At 45.1% G+C, this 21384-nt stretch overlaps 1 protein-coding gene across 2 annotated transcripts in view; it reads left to right on the top strand.

Moving 5' to 3' along the window:
• HESO1 (Nucleotidyltransferase family protein) overlaps nucleotides 1-19841 on the top strand; it is a 45390-nt gene extending 25549 nt beyond the window's left edge. Inside the window, exons 9-10 of one of the 2 annotated variants that reach the window (XM_086779622.1) lie at nucleotides 18140-18247; nucleotides 18339-19841. In XM_086779622.1, coding sequence (XP_086635748.1) covers nucleotides 18140-18247; nucleotides 18339-19685 — 1455 coding nt within the window. In that variant the 3' untranslated portion in view covers nucleotides 19686-19841. Of the gene's footprint in view, nucleotides 1-18139; nucleotides 18257-18338 lie in introns of both variants that reach the window. The other variant, XM_086779621.1, reaches the window with a different exon arrangement.
• The last annotated feature ends 1543 nt before the right edge of the window (nucleotides 19842-21384 follow it).

The following is a 21384-nucleotide window of genomic DNA, read 5'->3' as shown; positions in this document are numbered from 1 at the left end:
GTGGGCGTCTCGCTCGACAAAGTGCTATGGCTCTATCAAGGGTGACCCGTCCTGAAGGACGTCTGGCTCACCGAGGGGGTAGTGGAGGTCCTGGTCGTATCTGCCGAGGTGGTCCTGGCCCTGAAAAAATATGTCATGGCTCGTTGGCGGGGTGGATGCTGGTGTGCTGTCTTGGCTCGTAGGCCTCGCAAGCAGCACCACAAGCAGCCCGATACTCTGCCTTAGAAGAAGACAAGGCAATAGTTGGCTACCTCTTGTTGCTCCAAGAAATAGCTCCTGAGCCAAGGGTTAACCCGTAGCCTGATGTAGATCTTCTCGCGTCTGGATCTCCTCCCCAATCAGAGTCGCTCCAACCTCGGAGATTGACTCGGCCCTTCGTTCCCCCTCCAATGTCATAGAAGAGTCCAAGATCCTTGGTACCCTGCGTCTCAATGAGTCTTCAAAGGTGTTTGCATAAATGAGCTCAACAGCCCCACTGGAAAACTCAAGTCCAATCTGGTGTTCAGCAACCAAATCAATGAACCAACAAGCTTCCGATACAAGGAGGCATCAACCTGCTCACAAGGATCATGTACTGTCAGTTTGGTATTCAGGTCCATCGGAGATGAAATAGGCTTGCAGTTCTCCATCCCAAAGGCCTCCAGCAACTCATTTACTTACCGTTGCTGAGAAACAAAGAACCCTCTTTGGGTCTGCTAAATCTCCAATCCCAAAAAGAAATGGAGTAAGCCTAATCCGTCATCTCAAACTCCTTTGACAAGACAACCTTTGTCACGGATATGTGCTCCACATGACCGCTAGTGAGAATAAGATCATTCACATAGAGGATAATCAAGGTGACCGTATCGCGTTCCCGAAAGAGATACAAGTTTGGATCTGCAACTGATCTCTGGAAACCCGCTTGAAGAAAGAAAGAATCAATCTTTTGGTTCCAAGCCTTGGAAGCGTGTTTAAGACCATACAAGGCCTTCCCGTAACCTGTAAACCATTCCCTTTGATCCCGGAACCTCAAAGCTTGGAGGTTGCTCAACATACATCTCCCCCTGCAAGTCACCATTCAAGAACACAGATTTTATATCCATCTGATACATTGGCCACCGTTGAGAAGAGGCAAGGGCAAGAACTGTCTGAATCGTGGTCATCCTAGCTGTCGGTGCAAAAGTGTCCTCATAGTCAATGCCAGGCTGCTGAGCATACCCCTTAGCCACAAGTCTGGCCTTGTGCTTGTCCACCAACCCATTAGACGTATACTTGGTCTTGTAGACCCACTCGACACCCATGACTATCCGTTTTGACGGCCTTGGAACAACCTCCCAAGGGTTATTCTTCTCTATGGCTTCAAGTTTCACTTGCATGGCTTTCCTCCAAGTCTCCTGGGAAAGAGATTCCTTAACTTAAGTAGGCTCTTTGTCCTAAATGATACGAGACATCAAAGCATAATTTACTTGTAAAAGCTCCTCTGACTAACAAATGCAAGAATTGAAATGTCCCTGCCTGTCGCCAACATCTGGCGAGCCATCCACCATCTGGTCCTGGAAAGCCCGCCAAAGCGTATCCATATTCAAGTGGCCATTACGAAACTGCCACAAATCACCTAGCTGAGGAGTTTGTAAATCCCATTCTCCACTCTGCCTTCCCAAACAACCTGGCCTGTTGCTTTATCCCAGAGAGCAACAAAATGCTCATCAAAATCCACCTATATGCCAGTCTTGCAAACCTCATGCACTGACAAAAGATGAAAACCAAGAGATGGGACATAAAGAACCTGGGAGGAATGCTTCCCCCCTCTACCATCGGGAATGATCTCCAATCTGCCCTCGTTGTGAATAGGGATAGTGAACTTGTCACCAATAAGGATGTGACATGTGTGCCTTCTAAGATCCTGTAATAATTCTTGGGAAGGATTCATGTGCTTGGAAGCACCACTATCTAGAATCCACTCTCGAGTATCCCTAGCGGTGAGCCTCCCTGCTCGAAGAAGATGAAGCTCCGGTGTCCATAATCTAAGTGCACAAAAGTTGGAGTTTGCACGCTTGCAATTGAGGAATTACACCCTTCTCGGTGCTCCGCTGAGGACATTTCCTCCGGTAGTGACCCTTCTGGCCACAATGGTTACAGGTCCGCTTGACCTTCAATGCATTACGATCCGAGTCAGGCTCCTGCTTAGAAGACTTCGCCTGTGAAGACTTCTCTTTGCCCTTGTTGTTGTTGCGGTCTTTCGATCGCCGTTGGCCAGTCAAGGCCTCAGAACCTCCGCCCTGTGGAGGGTTCGTAAAACCGCTCTTCCTGATCCAAAACCATCGGCACAAGCTTCTCCCATGTGATGGTGTTGAGCCTCCCACTGGTGATCAAAGAAGAATAGAAAGGTGAGTACTGAGGGGTAAGATGAGACAGCAAAGTGATGGCCATATCCTGTGAAGATATCTACTTCCTAGCCTGAAGAACATCCTACTGAAGAGCCTGGAGTTTGTTGATGTGCTCTTGCATCATCGAAGACTTTGTAGGATTCACTCGCATCTACACTTCCAAGGAAATCCTCTTCATGGGTGATACCCTGTTATACAAAGAAGCCAAGTGCTGTCAAATCCCTCAGGCCAGCGTCATGTGTTTGATGTGATTGATCACTTGGGGTGTGCAATTAAGGAAGATGAAATAACGCACATGGGCATTGACACGATCCCACAACTGTGCCTGAGCCTCCCACTCTTTCCTAGTAGAAAGTGAAAGCTCCTCCTCCTCCAACTCTGGCCTTGGAACTCCAATCACAATGAAATCAGCCAAATCATAAGACTCCAAGACAGACTCCATCATTACCCTCCAGATGCCATAGTTGGTCCCGTCCAACTGTCGGTCCACCGGGAATGTCGGGAGGGTGGGGATCTTCACATTCTTCTAAGCCATCTTGAGCAAATCTACCATCTTGGGGGTTTAGAAGGTCTTGTGAAGGGAGGGTGGGTGGGAAAAAAAATGAAGAAGAGGCGGCAACTGGTATGCAAGGCGGCTATCTAGCAATGATGGCCGTCTTCTACCTGCTTCTCTATGTTCCGAACAGCCCAGAAATTCTCCAATTAGCACCAAAAAACAGCAAACCCTCAAGCCCAAGCTTCAAGCAACCTAGGGCTTTGATAGCATGTCGGAATGGGCAGCGGAAATGAGAAAACTGCTGTGAGAAATAAAACGCAGAACTATAGGAGAGAGAAGCTGTATAAACTCTACTATACACACGAGATCGAGTACAATATGGTGTGGGGGGACTGAGTGCAATATATACTACCATGGGCAGCAGGTCGGCCAATATAGAACAGGCTGACAACCCATAAAAGATGCCCATGACTGGGAATAAGAGCACTCTTGAGCTTAAGAAAAGCATCAATTTCAGATTTGACCGTTTAAACATAGCCCTTTTCTTGGTAAGTTCATGCAATGACGAGGTAATCATTGCAAAATGAGATATGAACCTCTGTAATATGAGCATAAACCAAGGAAACTACAAACTTCATGTATGGAGTTAAGTTCTGGTCAATCCTTAATGGCTTGGATCTTTGCAGGATCCATTCGCACGCCATCTTTTGACACTGTGTCCAAGATGGTAAATCTCTGAGAGGATAAATTCACTCTTTTTGCCATTACTCATAAGCTTGTGTTTCCGCAATTCATCAAAGACCACTTTCAAGTGCATCTTATGCTGTTACTCTTCCTTCGAAAACACCAAAATGTCATTGAAAAAGACGCATGTAAATGCTCTATGATTTTTGAAAATTATGTCCATCATTCGGTTGAAAGTAGCCAGAGCATTTGTGAGACCAAATAGCATAACCAAATACTCATAGAGCCCAAGCTTAGGAATAATAATGGTATCCCAAGCTACTCTTGCCCTGGTGTGTACAATGCCATCTAATCTAGGTCGATGAAGCTAGCCAATGCATCCGTCATGAAAAACTGAGCAAGACGTGACGAACCAAAAGCAGTTGCGAGCAGCACTTGGTTAGCCACCAAGGTTCTAGAGGCCAAATCAAGCTTCCTGCTACTCCAATACTGAAGTTTGCTTTTAATGCTCAAGAGCAAACTGTTGTGTAGGCCAAATGTCAATGCCAACCTGACAACCAAGGTATTTGGAGTGAATCCTCTCTCAATCCAAGTAAACCCCACATCCAAGCTCCAATCTGTGCGTGGAGAATCAATAATCCAAAGTCTCATTGATTTGTGCCAATTGATGGTGGGGCGTGATGCCAAACAAAACATCTCCAAGGCAGTGTGGAAAGCACATAGGCATGCATGTGAGGTCTCCGAAAACATAGCAGTATCATCTGCTAACTTTGAGTCCAGTAACTCTTCCTCTATGGGAAGAGCATAGTTGTTAGGTACGAAAAGTTCAATTTGGTACGGTACGTTCAAATACGGTCTCGGAACGCACCGCTAAATTTTAAAAATAAAAATACGGTGGAGGTACGGTCCAGCAAAAAATACTTAAATATATAAATATAGATGCAAAACTTAGAGAAGTTGCAACTTACAACTTATAATTTATAACTTACCTAAAACATAAAAATTTAGAATGTTGCAACTTGCAAGTTGCATAGAAAATGAAAGTAGACAAATGTACACGTGACATGTCAAAGAGTCATGAATATATATAAAGCCGCAAAAGTCGGCATGCCGCATGGGCAAGTACAAAAATGTGAGTACAAAAATGCAAAAAGCCCATAGAGGACTATAGAGGTTGAAAGCCTATGTCACCATCTCTGTCAGGAGGCAAGATTCTGAGCTATCGCTAGGCTCTTCAATATCCTCACTAGAGGAGGACATCTCAGAGCTCCCACCAAAATCCCCATTGCTAAGAACGTTGTCCTCATCATCATATTCGGGCTCCCGAATATCACCATGAACTGCCGAAGAAGACTCCGCAATGAAAGCATCCTCAACTCTAATCGCTACGGAGGTAGAGCTCCGAGAGCCACGTCTTACACAGGTAGCAACTGGGCGATCAGAGCCTCGAGAGCCAAAGGTAAGAATAGGCCGAACCTGTACTCCACCTCTAGTCGGCGGCCATGACGAGTGCGAGAGACTCGTCTATCAATCTCCTCTAGCTCTTTGTAGAGCTCTGTATATATGGCCTCCTCCTCTCCATTACGCTCCTTGTGGACACTTTTAAGAGTCCACCGTCAACTTGAATTTGTCGACGTTTACCTACAAGTTTTATAATTGATTAGGGGCTAAATAATAAAACATTGAAAGTTATGTAAGTCTAACATATTACATGTAACATAACAATATACCTGTCTAGCTTGACTCATATCGTGCATTGCACGCACCATGCGCAAGTTATTGTGGCAATAGACCAGCCGCTCTAACTGTCTCATGCTCAGTCGATTGCGTAACTTCGTGTGTATAAGTGAGTAGGAGCTCGAGTTCCTCTCACATGCACCCGAAGAGCAATCCTAATCCCCAATAAAAATAAACAATGTTCAAGATTCTAGTATCTAGATTCTACACATAATTTAGTAACTTGGTGCCAAGTGGTTAGTGGTTACCTGCGCTAGAATCCTCAAAGCCACTCTTTGTAGGTGAGGTTATTTGGTAAGCAAATGACTCCCACCAAAAGAGATGCTTCACCATAGAATCCCTCCTCCAACATACTGCATTGGCGAATGCGGAGCCCCTTTGACCATTATAGTTGATGAGCTCCTGTAAGAACTGAAATTGCCCATTCTCATCATCGGGTAATGCTTTTGGTAAGAAAGCATCCCTAGCTGAAAGCAACTCTTGATCAGTGAAAAGTGGGAGTGCTTTGTAGGCAGGATGCAACAAAGCAGCAAGGCCATGGATAGGCCTCTTCATCACTTCCATCTCTTCTCCACCAGTGCCAAGATAGCATCGCGTCGAGGAGTAGCCTCAAGGGGATCACTGTGAATTTTAAAATAAAGGGGAGAATATCTTATATGAGAAAAGCGAAAGAACAAGTATTTAGATTCAACATTCTATTTTAGTTTACTTGAAAAGTTGAATCTTATGGATCAAGCTCATCGAGGACTGTGGTGCGGAAAATCTCGGCAATGGCCTCTCTCATAAAGTGAGTGAGGAGCCCCATAGTAGCCCCCTCCATGTCTGTCATGCGTAATACCCTATACAAGGGAGTAACCGCAATGACTAGGGCGCAGACGTGGTGCCAGAACTCCTCTCCCAGGCAAAGCCGTTGAATGGCTCTTGTCTCATCGACACACGAAGGTATCTCACCTTGTATCCATTCCTGCCACTCCGGTGAAACCACTGTTACTTGGAGCTTAGGCATGACATCATAAAGGCGCTCTAGAAGAAGCCACATGTAGGTAAAGCGCGTCGAGGATGGCTTCTTCATCTCCAAGTCGCTGTGATGGCGCAAGGACCTTGACTTTTTGACTGAAAAAAGTGACAATTTGAGTTTCTTGTGTCACCACACTCTTCACCCATTCTAACTTGCCTATGTCCTCCATAAGCAAGTCAAGGCAATGAGAGGCACAAGGAATCCATACTATGGACTTCCTTCTCAAGCAAACGGCCCATCTTGTTGCAATTGGACGCATTGTCCGTAACCACTTGAACTACATTTTCGGGGCGAACCTACAAGGATGATGGATGATGGATCATGGATCATGGATGCAATCATGCATGATGCATGAAAAAGGAAAATAAATAAGACTTGAAAGTTGAGTAAAAGGCAAAGGCTAAACTTTCAAGGTTCAAACTCAAAAATTAAAATTGTATCTTACCTCGATTATGGCTTGTCAAATGTGGCGATAGATGACCTCGCCTAAAGTTTTCTTCCCCGCCTTTCTGGCATCCACGGCCCGCAAGAAGTACGTGCCAAGAGGGCAAGATACTAGAATGTTGAGGATGCCCCTCTTCTTTCTATCGGTCCATCCGTCGGAGAGGATGGAACACCCATACTTCACCCATCCTGCTCGGACGGGCTCAAGGGTCTTGTTGATTCTCTCCTTTTCTTCATCAAGTGCCTTCGTGCGCATGTCGTTGTAGGTGATACCATGCCAAGGGCCATGGCATGGTCCTACTTCGGCAATGGCCCTCACCATCCTTTCCCATTGAGGAGTTTTGAGGGCACGAAATGCGAGATTGTACTCAATGATCGTGCGTGCAATCTCCACATTTGCGTCTTGTTGCTTTGCCCAGACCCAAGAGAGAGAGGCCACATTTGCTCCAATGGAGCCTCCAAGAGTGGCTTGCCTCTTGTGTGGAACCTCAAACTCACTTGGCCTCTTTGATGAGGGGTTGGAGTTGGTGAAGGGGGAGAAGGATGTGGAGAATGATGAAGAGGATGTATCCCTTGCTGCCGGTGGGATGACTTCGTCTTGAGCAGCGGCAACGGCGGGGAGGACTCTTCCACTAGCACTTGCTTTGCCAAGCAAGGAGTACTTCTTCACAATGCTATTAGAAATGTCTTGAGGGATCATCTTGCAAGGTGCAATTTGCTCCCCCATCTTGGAGAGAGGTGCAATAAGCCTAGTGGCACTACTAGTGTAGGCCTTGCCACAATACTTGCAAGTCCACTTCCATGCCCCTGACTTCCCCTCGTTCTTCTCATGGGTAATGGCATGCAAAGTAAAGGCTTTATGCTTTTCTCTCATGGTGAAAGAGGAGAGAAGGATCCCGAGAGAAGGAAAGGGAGAGGTAGGGAGAGGCTTGAGGAAGAGGAAGAGGGAGGGAGAGGGAGGGAGAGGCTTGAGGAAGAGGGGGAGGCTTGAGGAAGACTCAAGACTCAAGAGGGAGAGCCTGGAGGCTTGAAAGTTGAGGAAGAGGGAGAGGCTTGAGCCTTGAGGGGGAGGCTTGAGCCTTGGCCCTTGAGGAAGAGGGAGAGAGCCTAGAGGGGACTCAAGGGAGAGGATAGACTTGAGCACTTGTGAGGGGAGGGTTGAGCAATGAGAACTTGTGAGGATGGGGTTGGGGGAGGGCCTATTATATAGATAATAGGGAGAGCCTAGAGACTCAAGCCTCAAGCAAAGGCAAGTTGGCAACCAAAGAGCCAAGTTGCCAAGTTGCCAAGCCTCAACCCTCAAGGGCCAAGGCAAGCAAGCAAGAGCCCCAAAAAACGCCCATCAAACGGCTCTCCAAACGGCTAGAAAACGGTAGAAAAAACGGGTGAAAACGGCGAAAAAAAACGGCCAAAAAAAAAAACGGTAACCTTTGAACCGAACTGAATGAACCAGATTGAACCGAACTATTCGAATCGAACTTCTGTGGCGGTTTGTGAACCGGGTGCAACTATGGGGAAGAGGCAACTTGAGGCCCGAAACCCCTGAGGTAATCCAAAGAAACTTGCTCATAGCCTCCGCTAGTATAAGGCAAAGTATGTTAGCAGTCATCTCTTGCCTGTACACTATAACAGGGTGTGCCTGCCCGTTTTAGTGTTTTCCCATTTTTTCTCTCTCCATGTATTTCCCCCATTTTTCGGAGATGTGGCTGGGTTGTCCGCTGTCCCCAGATGCTGGCTGATTGCATGCTCTGGTACCGGACCCGTCCAGGTGACCTGGCCGACTTCTTGCTTTTTTTGGTCGGGGGACTGCCCTATATGATGTTGCACTAGGGCCGGAACACCCCCCCCTCCCCCCCCCCCCCCCCCCAATAATTTTATTACCAAGGAGTATTTTGAAATCTGTACAAAGCTTTGAGGGCTCACCCATAACAGGGGTTCTTGCCGGATTCCATGTACATAACCATAAACAAATGTACAATAGTCTCCATCTGATGCCCAAGAATCCATGGACATATATGTATGTAGAAGACAATATACCTGTCAAGGGTACTGATCTTTCCCAATGACCAGGCCTTCCAACCCTTAGAGAAAATTGCAAATATTCAGCACCATAAATATACCTCTTTGTCTCTGCCATAATAGAACCATATGGGTGGGTACAACTGGTACAATCTTCACTTCAGCCGGCACATCAAGTGCAAGGGCTGGTACAATAGGTACAGGGGCTGGTACGGTAGGTACATGGGCTGGTGCAGTGGGTACAACGGCTGGGACAGAAGGTACAACGGCCGGTATAGCTGGTATAGGGGCTGGTACAGCAAGTACAATAGCTGGTACAACAGATACAATTCCTTTTGTAGAGGGGAGTGAAGTAGTGTAGACTCTCCATACAGTGATGTAGACAAGAAGGCGAGCAGCCAACATGGTAGAAGAGAGCCTGCAGCAAGAGAGAGCCTCCCTCAATAAAAAGAGAGCTCCAATTTATAGATTTGGGGCTCTCACTGTCTCTATCCTCAAGTGGTGCGATGACACCCGCAATTGGCCCACAGCAATCCACATGGCATGTGACATGTATATGCCAAGATAGGATGAAACCATTTTCTGTAAGCCTCATGAGAGAGAGAGAGAGAGATTAAACGTCTACAAAAGGCCAAATTGGCCTATGAGACCGAAGTGTTACAATGTTTCCATGATATATCTCATCCTAGATGGACCTGAATGTAAAAGGGTAACAACTGGTTACAATGGTAGAGCTAAGTGTTAGATGAGGTAATGTACGAGAGAGAGAGAGAGAAAGAAAGAAAGAAAGAAAGAAAGATTTTATTAACGTCTTCCAAAAGACCGAACTCGGCCTATGAGACAAATCGGAGTACATGTATGGGGTATCCTCTGTCATCCCAACAAAATGAAAAAGTACTGAATAAAAAAGCTGAATCTGGGTGTGTAGGAGAGAGAGAGAGAGAGAGAGAGAGAGAGAGAGAGAGAGAGAGAGAGAGAGAGAGAGAGAGAGAGAGAGAGAAAGAAAGAAAGAAAGCTGTATTAACGTCTACTAGAGGCCGAACTCGACCTCTGTCAATGTCTTCTGGATGTCCAAAAAAAAAAGGACAAAATGAACATGAAATAAAGTATGAAAGTACTGAGCTAGTGGGGGGGTGTGATGGATGGAGCACTACTGCTAGAGGCTCAGTATGCAACCTATATGCGTAGGGTATACAAGAATGCAATGCAGATCTGTCTAACTCCAACCAATACCTTAATGGGGGTGTAATATGCGATACATAGGCGATGGCAAGGCAAAAATACCTTGGAGCATGATCTCCGGGTGTGAGTGTAAGTGAGCTAGCCACTCCTGGATATGGTGCTGATGTCGAGCCCATATGTCACAAACCCCTATATTCTAGGGACATGCGGATGCGTGTCAGGCCTAGAAACATGCGGATGCATGTATGTATTATACCTGGGCATGTGTATGGATCATATGAGTGGATGCATATGAGTCCAAGGACATGGCAGGACATTTGTGGACTTTCGGGCGGTGCCCGTGTGGATTCCGGCCATGCACACATGGTGTGTTATGATGGCAGGCGGAATATTTTCAAGTACAAGAATGATGATAGGTGGTTCTCCAAGTTTACCTGTGCACAATGCATAAATGATGCATGCCATAACTTTATTTTACTTTGTGTGACATTGTCTTGCTGCCTGGACAATGCTTGTTATTTTGGCTTGTGAAGTCCGAGGGACCGGGGACGCCCGGGGACCTTGTGGACACGTGTGTGCACTCCTATTTGGGCCTAAAACTGTGGGCTTATGGGTTTTGCAGGTGGTAAGTGCGTCCACACTCAATGTACAGTTTACTTCATTTACTACTAAGGTTTATTGGTTTGCAGGTCCACACTCATTAATAAGTGGCCGGACAACTTATAATGCGTTCGCATTTGGTTGGACCAAAATTAATGAAGTCCGGACAGCTTATGGCCATTTCCCATTTGGTTGGACCTAAACTTATAGAAACAGGACAAATGGAGCACTATGGGCTGGACATCTACCTGGACACCTTATGGGGACACATGTTAGCCAGCATGTGTACCCACCAGGTCCCTGAGGTGGCACCTGAAAAAGGCGCCTCCCTCAAGAGGCCCTTTTGGGCTGTTTTACTCATTATTCAACATATTGGAGAGCTGGTTGGAGCTTTGGGAGTTGCTACAGGGTTGGTTGCTTGCTTCCCGGACTCACACAAGCTTGGACAACGATCCCCACACTCTTCTAAAGGACTGGTTGGTAAATTTCAGACCTGCAATTTTTGGTTATTGCGAATTTTGGGCTGGTTACAGGTGTCCAAAGTCAACTTGGACAGTACAGGATAGCTCTAGGGACCTCCACAAGGCTGTAGAACCCTTTACAGGTGGATTTCTCGCGACAGAAAGTTGCTGTTTTGGACTGGTTATTGCACAAAACAGGCCAGACAGCAATGGAATATGTGAGCATGGATGTGTCTCAAGGATTCCTGGTATAGCAGGTGCTTAGGGCAAGCATTGGGGACACTTGCTCGCGGAGAACACAGGTTGCTGGATCAGTTTCTCGCGTGGAAACAGGGCCTAAAGATCCATTTACATCTTGTGCATGTGAGGATTGTGATACTCTTGTGCAGGGCGGATGTACCTGTGAAGAGGCTTGTGCAGGGCGGATGTACCTGTGTAGGGCGGATGTACCTACAGATTCTCTTGTTTGAAATGTATTCATTCATAATGTATTTGGAAGAATCAGGTGCAGGCTGGTGGTGAATCCCCAGGCACCCGTAATCTTGTACTTTGCAGACTCTTTTGGTAATATAACCTAAAGGGGGGGGGTCAGCCTATCATCGGCCCCTTTATGTGGTGTATTGTCGTTTTCAGCTTTGTGGTTGTAATGCTCAAGTGTTAAGTACTCAGAATCTTGTTCACATTTATACGATTCCAATACACGCGTCCGCCTCCCGTTACATAATGGTTAAGGGTGATGTATACACCGAAGCCAGATGGTAGATTGGCTTTCAAGAAGCTACCCCTCATGGCTGCCCGTGATGGTGCACATGATGCACAACAAGCAGGAAGAGCACAGCAAGTGCCAAATGCTGAAAGGACAAGAGTCCCTGGTGCTAGGCTTGATGCAGGTCAAGAGAAGAGTAAGGATGAGGGATCCTCTACTCATTCCCGCTTTGCTCCAAGAAGACATATCCGTTCTCGTGTTGAGCTTTCCACTCATTCGGAGAGTGTGGCTCAAGAGAGAACGAAGAGGGATCGTGAATCTTCATCACGGCATCATCACCAGGGAGATGAACAGGATGTACATAGGGATGCACATAGAAGGAAGAAGCCTCGAGAGTTCAAGTCCAGTGACAAGGATGTAAAGTTTGAAAACTTTCAGGGACGGATGGACTCTACCAAAGCACTTGCTTTCATTAGACAGTTTGAGATAGCTTTTTGCAATGAAGACTTTTCGGAAAAGTCTATGCTCAGGCATGTGGGAATGCATCTCAAGGATACGGCAAGTGATTGGTGGCTTGCAAAAATACTTGATGGAAGTGCTGCCCCAACTTGGTCTTCTTTCAAAATTCAGTTTTATGATCAATTCTTACCACCAAACTTTGCAAAGGATGTACGCAAGGAGTGGGATTGGCTGTCCCAAGATGAGGGAGAGTCCATTGCTTCATACATAGCAAAGTTTTGGAAAGTCCTTCTTAAGGTTACTTCCTTCATGAAGATTGCAGAGGACGAGAAGAAGAGAAAGTTTGAATCGGGGCTCCATCACATCATCCAACAAAGCTTGGGAGTGTACCCAAATAAGACCATACAAGAGCTTATACACTCAGCCATGATTGTGGAGAACTTGCACATGAAAGCACCCACAAATAAGCCATTTGCAGGTCAAAACAAGAGCAAATTCAGGGCTGGTTATGACCAGAAAAAGGGTGGACAGCCACCTAAGAATGCTCCCAAAGATTGCCGAGATGCAAAGGATGACTCCGAAAAGAAGCCGACGGGTAAACGCCACAATTTTGGGCTCTCAAAACAGCAATTGGAAGAGTACAGGAAGAAGGCTGAAGGAAGGCTGGAAAATGCTTTAAGTGTGGCAGTAAAGATCATATATATCCTAAATGCCCACAGAATCCTAAGAATGCTGAGCCTAATGTGGAAAAGCCTCTTGTGAATGTTGTACCCGATGTGCAGGGTAATACAGGGCATGAGCCCAAGAGTAGAGTCATATGCAAGGCTTGGGGCAAATTGAAGGATCAGCTCGCTTTGTTTCTTTTTGATGATGCTTCCACAGATAACTTTATATCCGTACAGATGGCTGCCGCCATAGGTCTTAATGTGGAAGACATGGGAATGCAAATGAATGCAGATGCCGCCTTTGAGGGCAAACAGGTTGATGTAACTCCGGTCATTGGTAAGCTCTGTGTACATATACAGGACTACCTCGACCATGAGAGCTTTTTAGTGGCTCCTCTTACAGGTTGTGATGTTTTGTTGGGGATGCCCTGGCATCACCGTTTAGAGCCTATTAAGGCTTACAAAGAGAAGAAAATCAACTTTGTACATAGAGGCCGTGAGCACTCTATAGATGCTGGTACTACTGGAAGTACCATACCTCTTGTAAGCCATGTACAAATTAATAAGGCAATAAAGAAATCAGCTTGTTCTTACTTGGTTTTTGTACGTGATACCATTGAACATTCTAGTGTTGATGTTAGTACATTAGATCAAGACAAGTTTAACTTTTTGAATGAGTTCAAAGATTGTTTTGCGAATGCTTTGCCAGCAAGGTTGCCACCCGAGAGGCCGGAAGATCATTGCATAGATCTAATTCCCGGTAGCTCTCCACCTAATAGGCCACCATACAGGGTGAGTGCTAGTCAACAAGAAGAGATTATGGCACAGGTGAATGAACTTTTGGAAAAGGGTTTGATTCGGCCTAGTTCCTCGCCATATTGCTCGCCGGTACTTCTTGTTCAAAAGAAGGATGGTACTTACATAGGATGTGTGTTGATTACCGTGCCCTCAATAAGATAACCATCAAGAATCAGTTTCCGATTCCGCGCATTGATGACATCTTGGACAAGCTTGAAGGTTCGGCATGTTTCAGCCGAATAGACCTCAAGAGTGGGTATCATCAAGTGAGAGTGGCACCTCAAGATGTACACAAGACTGCATTTAGGACAGCCTTTGGTCTTTATGAGTTTTTGGTGGTGCCTTTTGGCCTTACAAATGCACCTGCTACCTTCAACAGGATGATGGACAGGGTGTTCAGAAAGCATAGAAAGTTCACGGGTATATTCTTTGATAACATTATTGTATTCTCAAAGAATGAAGCCCAACATCGTGAGCACCTGGCTATTGTGTTTAAAGAGCTTAAGGAAAATCAGCTCTACATAAATGCAAAAAAGAGTGAATTCTTTCTCCCAGAGATTCACTATCTTGGTCACATTGTATCAAATGATGGTGTGCGCATGGATCCCGCAAAGATACAAGCCATGCAAGAATGGCCAGAGCTGAAATCAGTCCATGAAGTGAGGAGCTTCCTTGGTTTATGTGCTTACTACAGGAGGTTCGTCAAGCATTTTGCTTTCATTGCCGCTCCGTTACATGAGTTAACGAAGAAGAAAGCAATCTTTAAATGGACACAAGAAGAGAGAGATGCCTTTCAAAAGTTGAAGAGTGCAATCATCTCGGGACCGGTACTCATTATTCCGGATTTGCACAAACCTTTTGTGGTGGAATGTGATGCATGTGGGGACTGCATAGGGGCTGTTTTGAACCAAGAAGGACATGCCATTGCCTATAAAAGCAGACGCTTGCAACATGCAGAGCTTCACTTACAGGTTTATGAGGAGTTGTTGGCTGTAATTCATGCCCTTACTATTTGGAAACACTATCTTTTAGGGGCTGATTTTATGGTCAAAATTGATCATCAAAGTTTGAGATACTTTTTGACTCAAAGTAAGCTCTCAGAGAAGCATATGAGATGGGCAAATTTCCTCTCAATGTTTCATTTTCAGATTTTACACACTCCAGGGAAAAAGAATGTGGTGGCAGATGCCTTATCTAGACGACCACAGGTTCATGCTATTACAGTTGCATACCATGAGGACTTATCGGATATGCGTAATACTTATCATCTGGATGAGGATTTTGCACATGTATGGGCTGATTTGCAAGAGGGTATTGCTGTCCCATCTTATGTCATAAGAGATGGATATCTCATGATGCAAAATCGTATGTGTGTGGTAAAGAACCTTCGCCATAAGGTTATGGATGAGTGCCATGCTCCTCCATATGCAGGTCATAGAGGCATTTTGGCCACAGCACAAGCTTTGGAGAGGTATTTCTTTTGGCCAGATATTCGCAAGGATATTGAATCATATGTACGTGAATGTATGGTATGTCAAAAGGTCAAGTTTGACCGACATAAAGCATGTGGATTGCTTCAGCCTTTGTCTATACCAAATGAACCATGGGAAAGCATTGCTATGGATTTCATTATGGATTTGCCAAGGACGCCACAGGGAAATGATGCTATTTGGACCATCATTGACAGGTTTAGCAAGCAGGCACATTTCATTCCCGTGCGCAAGACAATAAAGCCAGATCATATGGCTAGGATGTTTTTGGCACAGATATTCAAACACCATGGCATGCCTAAATCTATTGTGGGGGATAGAGATCCTAGAACCACAAGCTTATTTTGGCGCGCATTGTTTGACAATATGGGTACAAAGCTGAACTTCTCATCAGATTACCATCCACAGACAAATGGGCAAAGTGAAATAGCAAATTCAGCCGTCCTCGACTTGCTGAAATCTTATGTATCCGACCGCAAATCGGATTGGGAGAAGTATTTACCACTTGTGGAGTTTGCCTACAACAATACGGTACATACTTCTACGGGCAAGGCGCCCTTTGAGATTATCTATGGCAAGGTGGTACTACCACCCATCCTTCGTACAAAGGATGAGATATTTGCAGCAAATGAGTATGTCAGAGACTTGGATACTGCATTTGCACAGGTATGAACAGCCATAGAGAGGTCTCAAACCAAGAATAAAAAGGCAGCTGATAAGCATAGAAGGGATGTACAATTCAAACAAGGTGATTGGGTCTTGCTGAAATTTGAAAAGGCACGCCTTCGGAAGAGGCCAGGGAAAGAGGGAAAGTACCCTAAGCTTTCCAACAGGTACTATGGACCTTTTCAGATCTTGGAGAAGATCAATGATGTTGCATTTCGGCTTGTACTCCCAGATCATTGGAACATGCATAATGCTTTTCATGTGAGCCTATTGAGGCCTTATGTGGGACTGACACCGTTTGAGCCGGTTTTGGAAGACCCACCCGAGGTGGTTGAGCTGGAAGAGATTCTTCAACCTGAACAGATTGTTTTTCACAAGGAACGAAAGCTTGCGGGAGGCAAACTTGTTCGTAGGTACCTTGTGAAGTTCAAGAATTATTCAGCTTTGGATGCGAAATGGATGGATGAGGCCTACTTTGAGGATTACCCAGATCTTTTGAAGGCCTATCTGGAGGCCTTTCAGTTGCGGTCAACTGATTAGAAGCCGGGGGAAATGTCACAAACCCCTATATTCTAGGGACATGCGGATGCGTGTCAGGCCTAGAAACATGCGGATGCATGTATGTATTATACCTGGACATGTGTATGGATCATATGAGTGGATGCATATGAGTCCAAGGATATGGCAGGACATTTGTGGACTTTCGGGCGGTGCCCGTGTGGATTCCGGCCATGCACACATGGTGTGTTATGATGGCAGGCGGAATATTTTCAAGTACAAGAATGATGATAGGTGGTTCTCCAAGTTTACATGTGCACAATGCATAAATGATGCATGCCATAACTTTATTTTACTTTGTGTGACATTGTCTTGCTGCCTGGACAATGCTTGTTATTTTGGCTTGTGAAGTCCGAGGGACCGGGGACGCCCGCGCACCTTGTGGACACGTGTGTGTACTCCTGTTTGGGCCTAAAACTGTGGGCTTATGGGTTTTGCAGGTGGTAAGTGCGTCCACACTCAATTTACAGCTTACTTCATTTACTACTAAGGTTTATTGGTTTGCAGGTCCACACTCATTAATAAGTGGCCGGACAACTTATAATGCGTTCGCATTTGGTTGGACCAAAATTAATGAAGTCCGGACAGCTTATGGCCATTTCCCATTTGGTTGGACCTAAACTTATAGAAACAGGACAAATGGAGCACTATGGGCTGGACACCTACCTGGACACCTTATGGGGACACATGTCAGCCAGCATGTGTACCCACCAGGCCCCTGAGGTGGCACCTGAAAAAGGCGTCTCTCTCAAGAGGCCCTTTTGGGCTGTTTTACTCATTATTCAACATATTGGAGAGCTAGTTGGAGCTTTGGGAGTTGCTACAGGGTTGGTTGCTTGCTTCCCGGACTCACACAAGCTTGGACAACGATCCCCACACTCTTCTAAAGGGCTGGTTGGTAAATTTCAGACCTGCAATTTTTGGTTATTGCGAATTTTGGGCTGGTTACAAGTGTCCAAAGTCAACTTGGACAGTACAGGACAGCTCTAGGGACCTCCACAGGACCGTAGGACCCTTTACAGGTGGATTTCTCGCGACAGAAAGTTGCTGTTTTGGACTGGTTATTGCACAAAACAGGCCGGACAGCAATGGAATATGTGAGCATGGATGTGTCTCAAGGATTCCTGGTATAGCAGGTGCTTAGGGCAAGCATTGGGAACACTTGCTCGCGGAGAACACAGGTTTCTGGATCAGTTTCTCGCGTGGAAACAGGGCCTAAAGATCCATTTACATCTTGTGCAGGGTGGAGTACCTGTGAGGATTGTGATACTCTTGTGCAGGGCGGATGTACCTGTGAAGTGGCTTGTGCAGGGCGGATGTACCTGTGTGTAGGGCGGACGTACCTACAGATTCTCTTGTTTGAAATGTATTCATTCATAATGTATTTGGGAGAATCAGGTGCAAGCTGGTGGTGAATCCCCAGGCACCCGTAATCTTGTACTCTGCAGACTCTTTTGGTAATATAACCTAAAGGGGGGGGGTCAGCCTATCATCGGCCCCTTTATGTGGTGTACTGTTATTTTCAGCTTTGTGGTTGTAATGCTCAAGTGTTAAGTGCTCAGAATCTTGTTCACATTTATACGATTCCAATACACGCGTCCACCTCCGTTACACCGTATCTCTGTGATCTCCCTCTGATGTAGTCTGGGAGTCTGGTAGCGTGGTGCTCTCGGTCTCTGTCTGGCTCGGAGGTCCGCAGCGCGCTGAAGTGTAACCCCCTCCTGTGTCAGGGTAGGCACTGAGAGAGAGAGAGAGAGAGAGAGAGCTCACAAAAATCACATGCCTTCCAGTTTTCTGCTGTAACGGAGCTTTGGAGTGAAGGCTTGACCGTCTGTACTTTCACGGGAGAATGGGGTGATAAAACCTCAACTAGCGGAAAGTGGAGGAGCAAGGGCTATGTAATGGCTGTATGTTTCCAACCTAATTGTTTTAGCACATTGTGAATTTTTACAGACTCTTGTTCTCTTACTTGTTGCTGGGTTTTTGTAGATTGAGGACCCCTTTGATCGCACAGAAAACTGTGCCAGATCAGTGCAGGAATCCACTTTTCGTGTAATTTCTGGGGCTTTTACATCCATGGCAGACATGTTGTGTCATCCATTATGTGATCGTGGCCTATCATGGATGCTTGAAGCTCTATTCCACTGGCCAATGGGTACACAAAATTTAGGACTACGAGCTTGGCTCTCAAAAGTGTATTCTAAAGAGGGGAAACCGAAGACAGTTAAAGTCAAGCAAAGTACTATGGAACGGAGCACAGCAGCTATATCTGTATCAAGAAGAATGCATAAAGCAGCACAAGCAGTGGAACACCGCCCTCATGATACAAGAGTTTTGCCGTTGGATGCCTTTCTTGAGAAGAGCTTTGAAGCTAAGTTTGGGGAACAGTTGCAGTTCAACCACGTTGTTAATGAAGGTGTGCCCAAAAAGATGAGGAGGAGAAAGAAGAAGCTTCCAGTTATGAATGAAGAGCAAAACTCCCTTCCATCAGTTGCACTAGAGAACGTGAGAGTAGCAGCGTGTGATTTGGTATCAGAACTAGATGCACAGGAATATCTTCATCCTGAGGCACAGAGGATTGCCAGGAAGCAGAAATCCAGAGCTTTGAAGAAGGGTTCTCAAAAGAATAGTTTGGCTGCACCTGAAGGCATTTCGGAAACAACTCTTGAAATGCTGTCGGTGAGGTCTGATAGAGAAGTCCAACCTTGGGAAAACCCCTCGTCAAATGTCCAAGGTCCTATCGAAAACCATATAGGAGTTTCCTCTCTAGAAAATTCAGTGATAAACATGGTACAGACAGAGATTGCCATCAATTCAGTACATAGCCAATCCAATAATGAGAGAAGCCACAAAAAGAGCCAGTCATTGGATAGGAAGAATGAGGGTAGATGGAAAAGCAGGTACAGAGAGCGAGGTTCTACAAGCTACACAAACAATGTAGCACCCTTGTGTGACAGCAACATTGCTGATACAGAGATTTTGCCTAGGAAAACCGACAGCATGGCTGACAGAAAGGCGTCAACAGTCAGGCTGGAAAGTGACATCACTCAAAGTGAGATGTGCGCAACAAGAATTACAGCACCAATCAAGTTTAACGATAGCACAAGTCAAGGAGAGAGAGTCTTTCAGAAGGGCGGGAAGAAGACAGGACAACCACATCCATCTAGAGCGAAAGTTTGGGCGCCAAAGACTAGAGCAAAAGAAGGCTCCTCTGTATATGCTGTGACTGAGGTTCCATCACTAGCAGAGGACCGGAGAAGTATGACTGTTGTTGACAGCAAGAGTAGAAGCAGTGATTGCAACCAATGGAGGAAGCCTGATAATATGAATAATTGAAGGGATTTTTTTGTCTTTGTTTGTCCATGGCATGCGTGGCTTTTAAAAGAGTGATTTGTACCATAGCATATGTATTCATGGGAACCTGTTTATTTTCTAAGCCTTTCCATAAGCAATGGAAAGGCATACGGTTTTGTTCCATTCAATTGGCTGTTGGTAAGCAAACACTATTGGCAGATTAAACACCAAGATCTTGGATGTAGCAATTTATCAAACCTTCATTTTGGAAGGAGCTAGAGTTCGAAGGAAGTGAGCTCAACACATGTTTTAATTTTGTGAGAGAAATTGGATGCATGTGTGAAAAGAGGAATCTTTATATTATGTAGGCAGTTTTCGGATTGATGGGGTTGATATTTTTGAGTAAATATGGGTGCCAAATTTTGTTTGGCAATTAATTAATTTGTTGAGGTGGTATAACCTTAGGAGTGGAGATGTGACGTTCAAAAAAAAAAATCGAATTCTAAAGGCTTCTATGGATCCTTCCTTAATTGCCCCAGGTTGGAATAAATTGCAATTAGTCTTCGGCCATTTTGAGGCACTGGCCTCTAGCGCGCGCGCGAGAGAGAGATTCGCCGGACGAATGGGGAGAGAGAGAGAGAGAGAGAGAGAGAGTTTGCGAACGATGCGAATGGGAGAATGATCCTTTTTTTTTTGTTGCACTGGGTCTTTTTCGATTTGCCCTGCTCCAATGTTAAAACCTTAGGGCCTAAGGTTAAAAGCTTAGGGCGACGATGATTAATTCGGGCACTAATTAATCATAGTTGAGCGTAGATTTCTAAAATTCATGATAATGTTACATGTATATTTGATGCATTGTGAGAATTAACACTTATTCATTAAATTTTGAAGAATGCACTTATTGATTCACTTGCTTGAAAAGCAAGAATCTGCCAACTTGCATGGCATGCCTATACAGATGGTTTCAAGGCTATTTTGAGCATGCTACTTTGGACGCCTTTATTATTAATGGTTGGGCAAGCTATTTGAGGCATGGAATGTCATGAACAAAAAATAATTTGATAGCTTTTTTGATGGTGGAGATTGGTTTAATTCTTTAATATTCATGGGAGGCTTTAGGGACTTGATCACCTCCACCTTTTTGACATCCACATGCAAGAAAAGTTACATTCTCTCTCCCTCTCTCCACCCTAAGAAATTTATCCTTTTTACAAAACTTCCTAATAAGGGGACTTTCAAAGATCTCACCAAGCTCTACAACCTCCTTTGAGATGCTTAGGGCTTTAGGGTTCAAATCTTTTTATAAGATCGTTCGTTAATCACTTTGTTGATTAATATGGTTTCAGTCGCCCAACCTAACGTAAGGCGCTTTGCCATTTGCTCGTGCAAATGGTCACTTAACTTTTGTAAAATAGTGTTAGAACATATAAAGCAACCTTTCCATGTGCTTAATGTCAAATAGGTCAAGGCTACGGACTCCATGTACATAGTTGCTTAAGACTAGTAATAGAGGTTGGATCATTTTTAAGTTTGGTCAGCCTAGTGTGAAAATTAGTCACTTGTAAAAAAGTCATTTTTGACAATAAGCAATATACAATCAATCCCTTGTAACAGTTTTCTCTTGAGCTCTCCTTCATTTCTCTTCTTGTTTGCTTGCATGCTATTGGATTCTTACATGTTAGATGGATGCTTGTTTGACTAGGTTTGGTTGTAGGTTTTCTTCTTCCATTAGCTTCTTCTA

The sequence above is a fragment of the Cibotium barometz genome, chromosome 40 (assembly GCF_041138505.1).
Source record: "Cibotium barometz isolate CiBa-2024 chromosome 40, ASM4113850v1, whole genome shotgun sequence".
NCBI classification, from domain to species: Eukaryota; Viridiplantae; Streptophyta; class Polypodiopsida; order Cyatheales; family Cibotiaceae; genus Cibotium; species Cibotium barometz.
The sequence above is the reverse complement of the archived record's forward strand: the minus strand, read 5'-3'. Positions and strand labels throughout refer to the sequence as shown.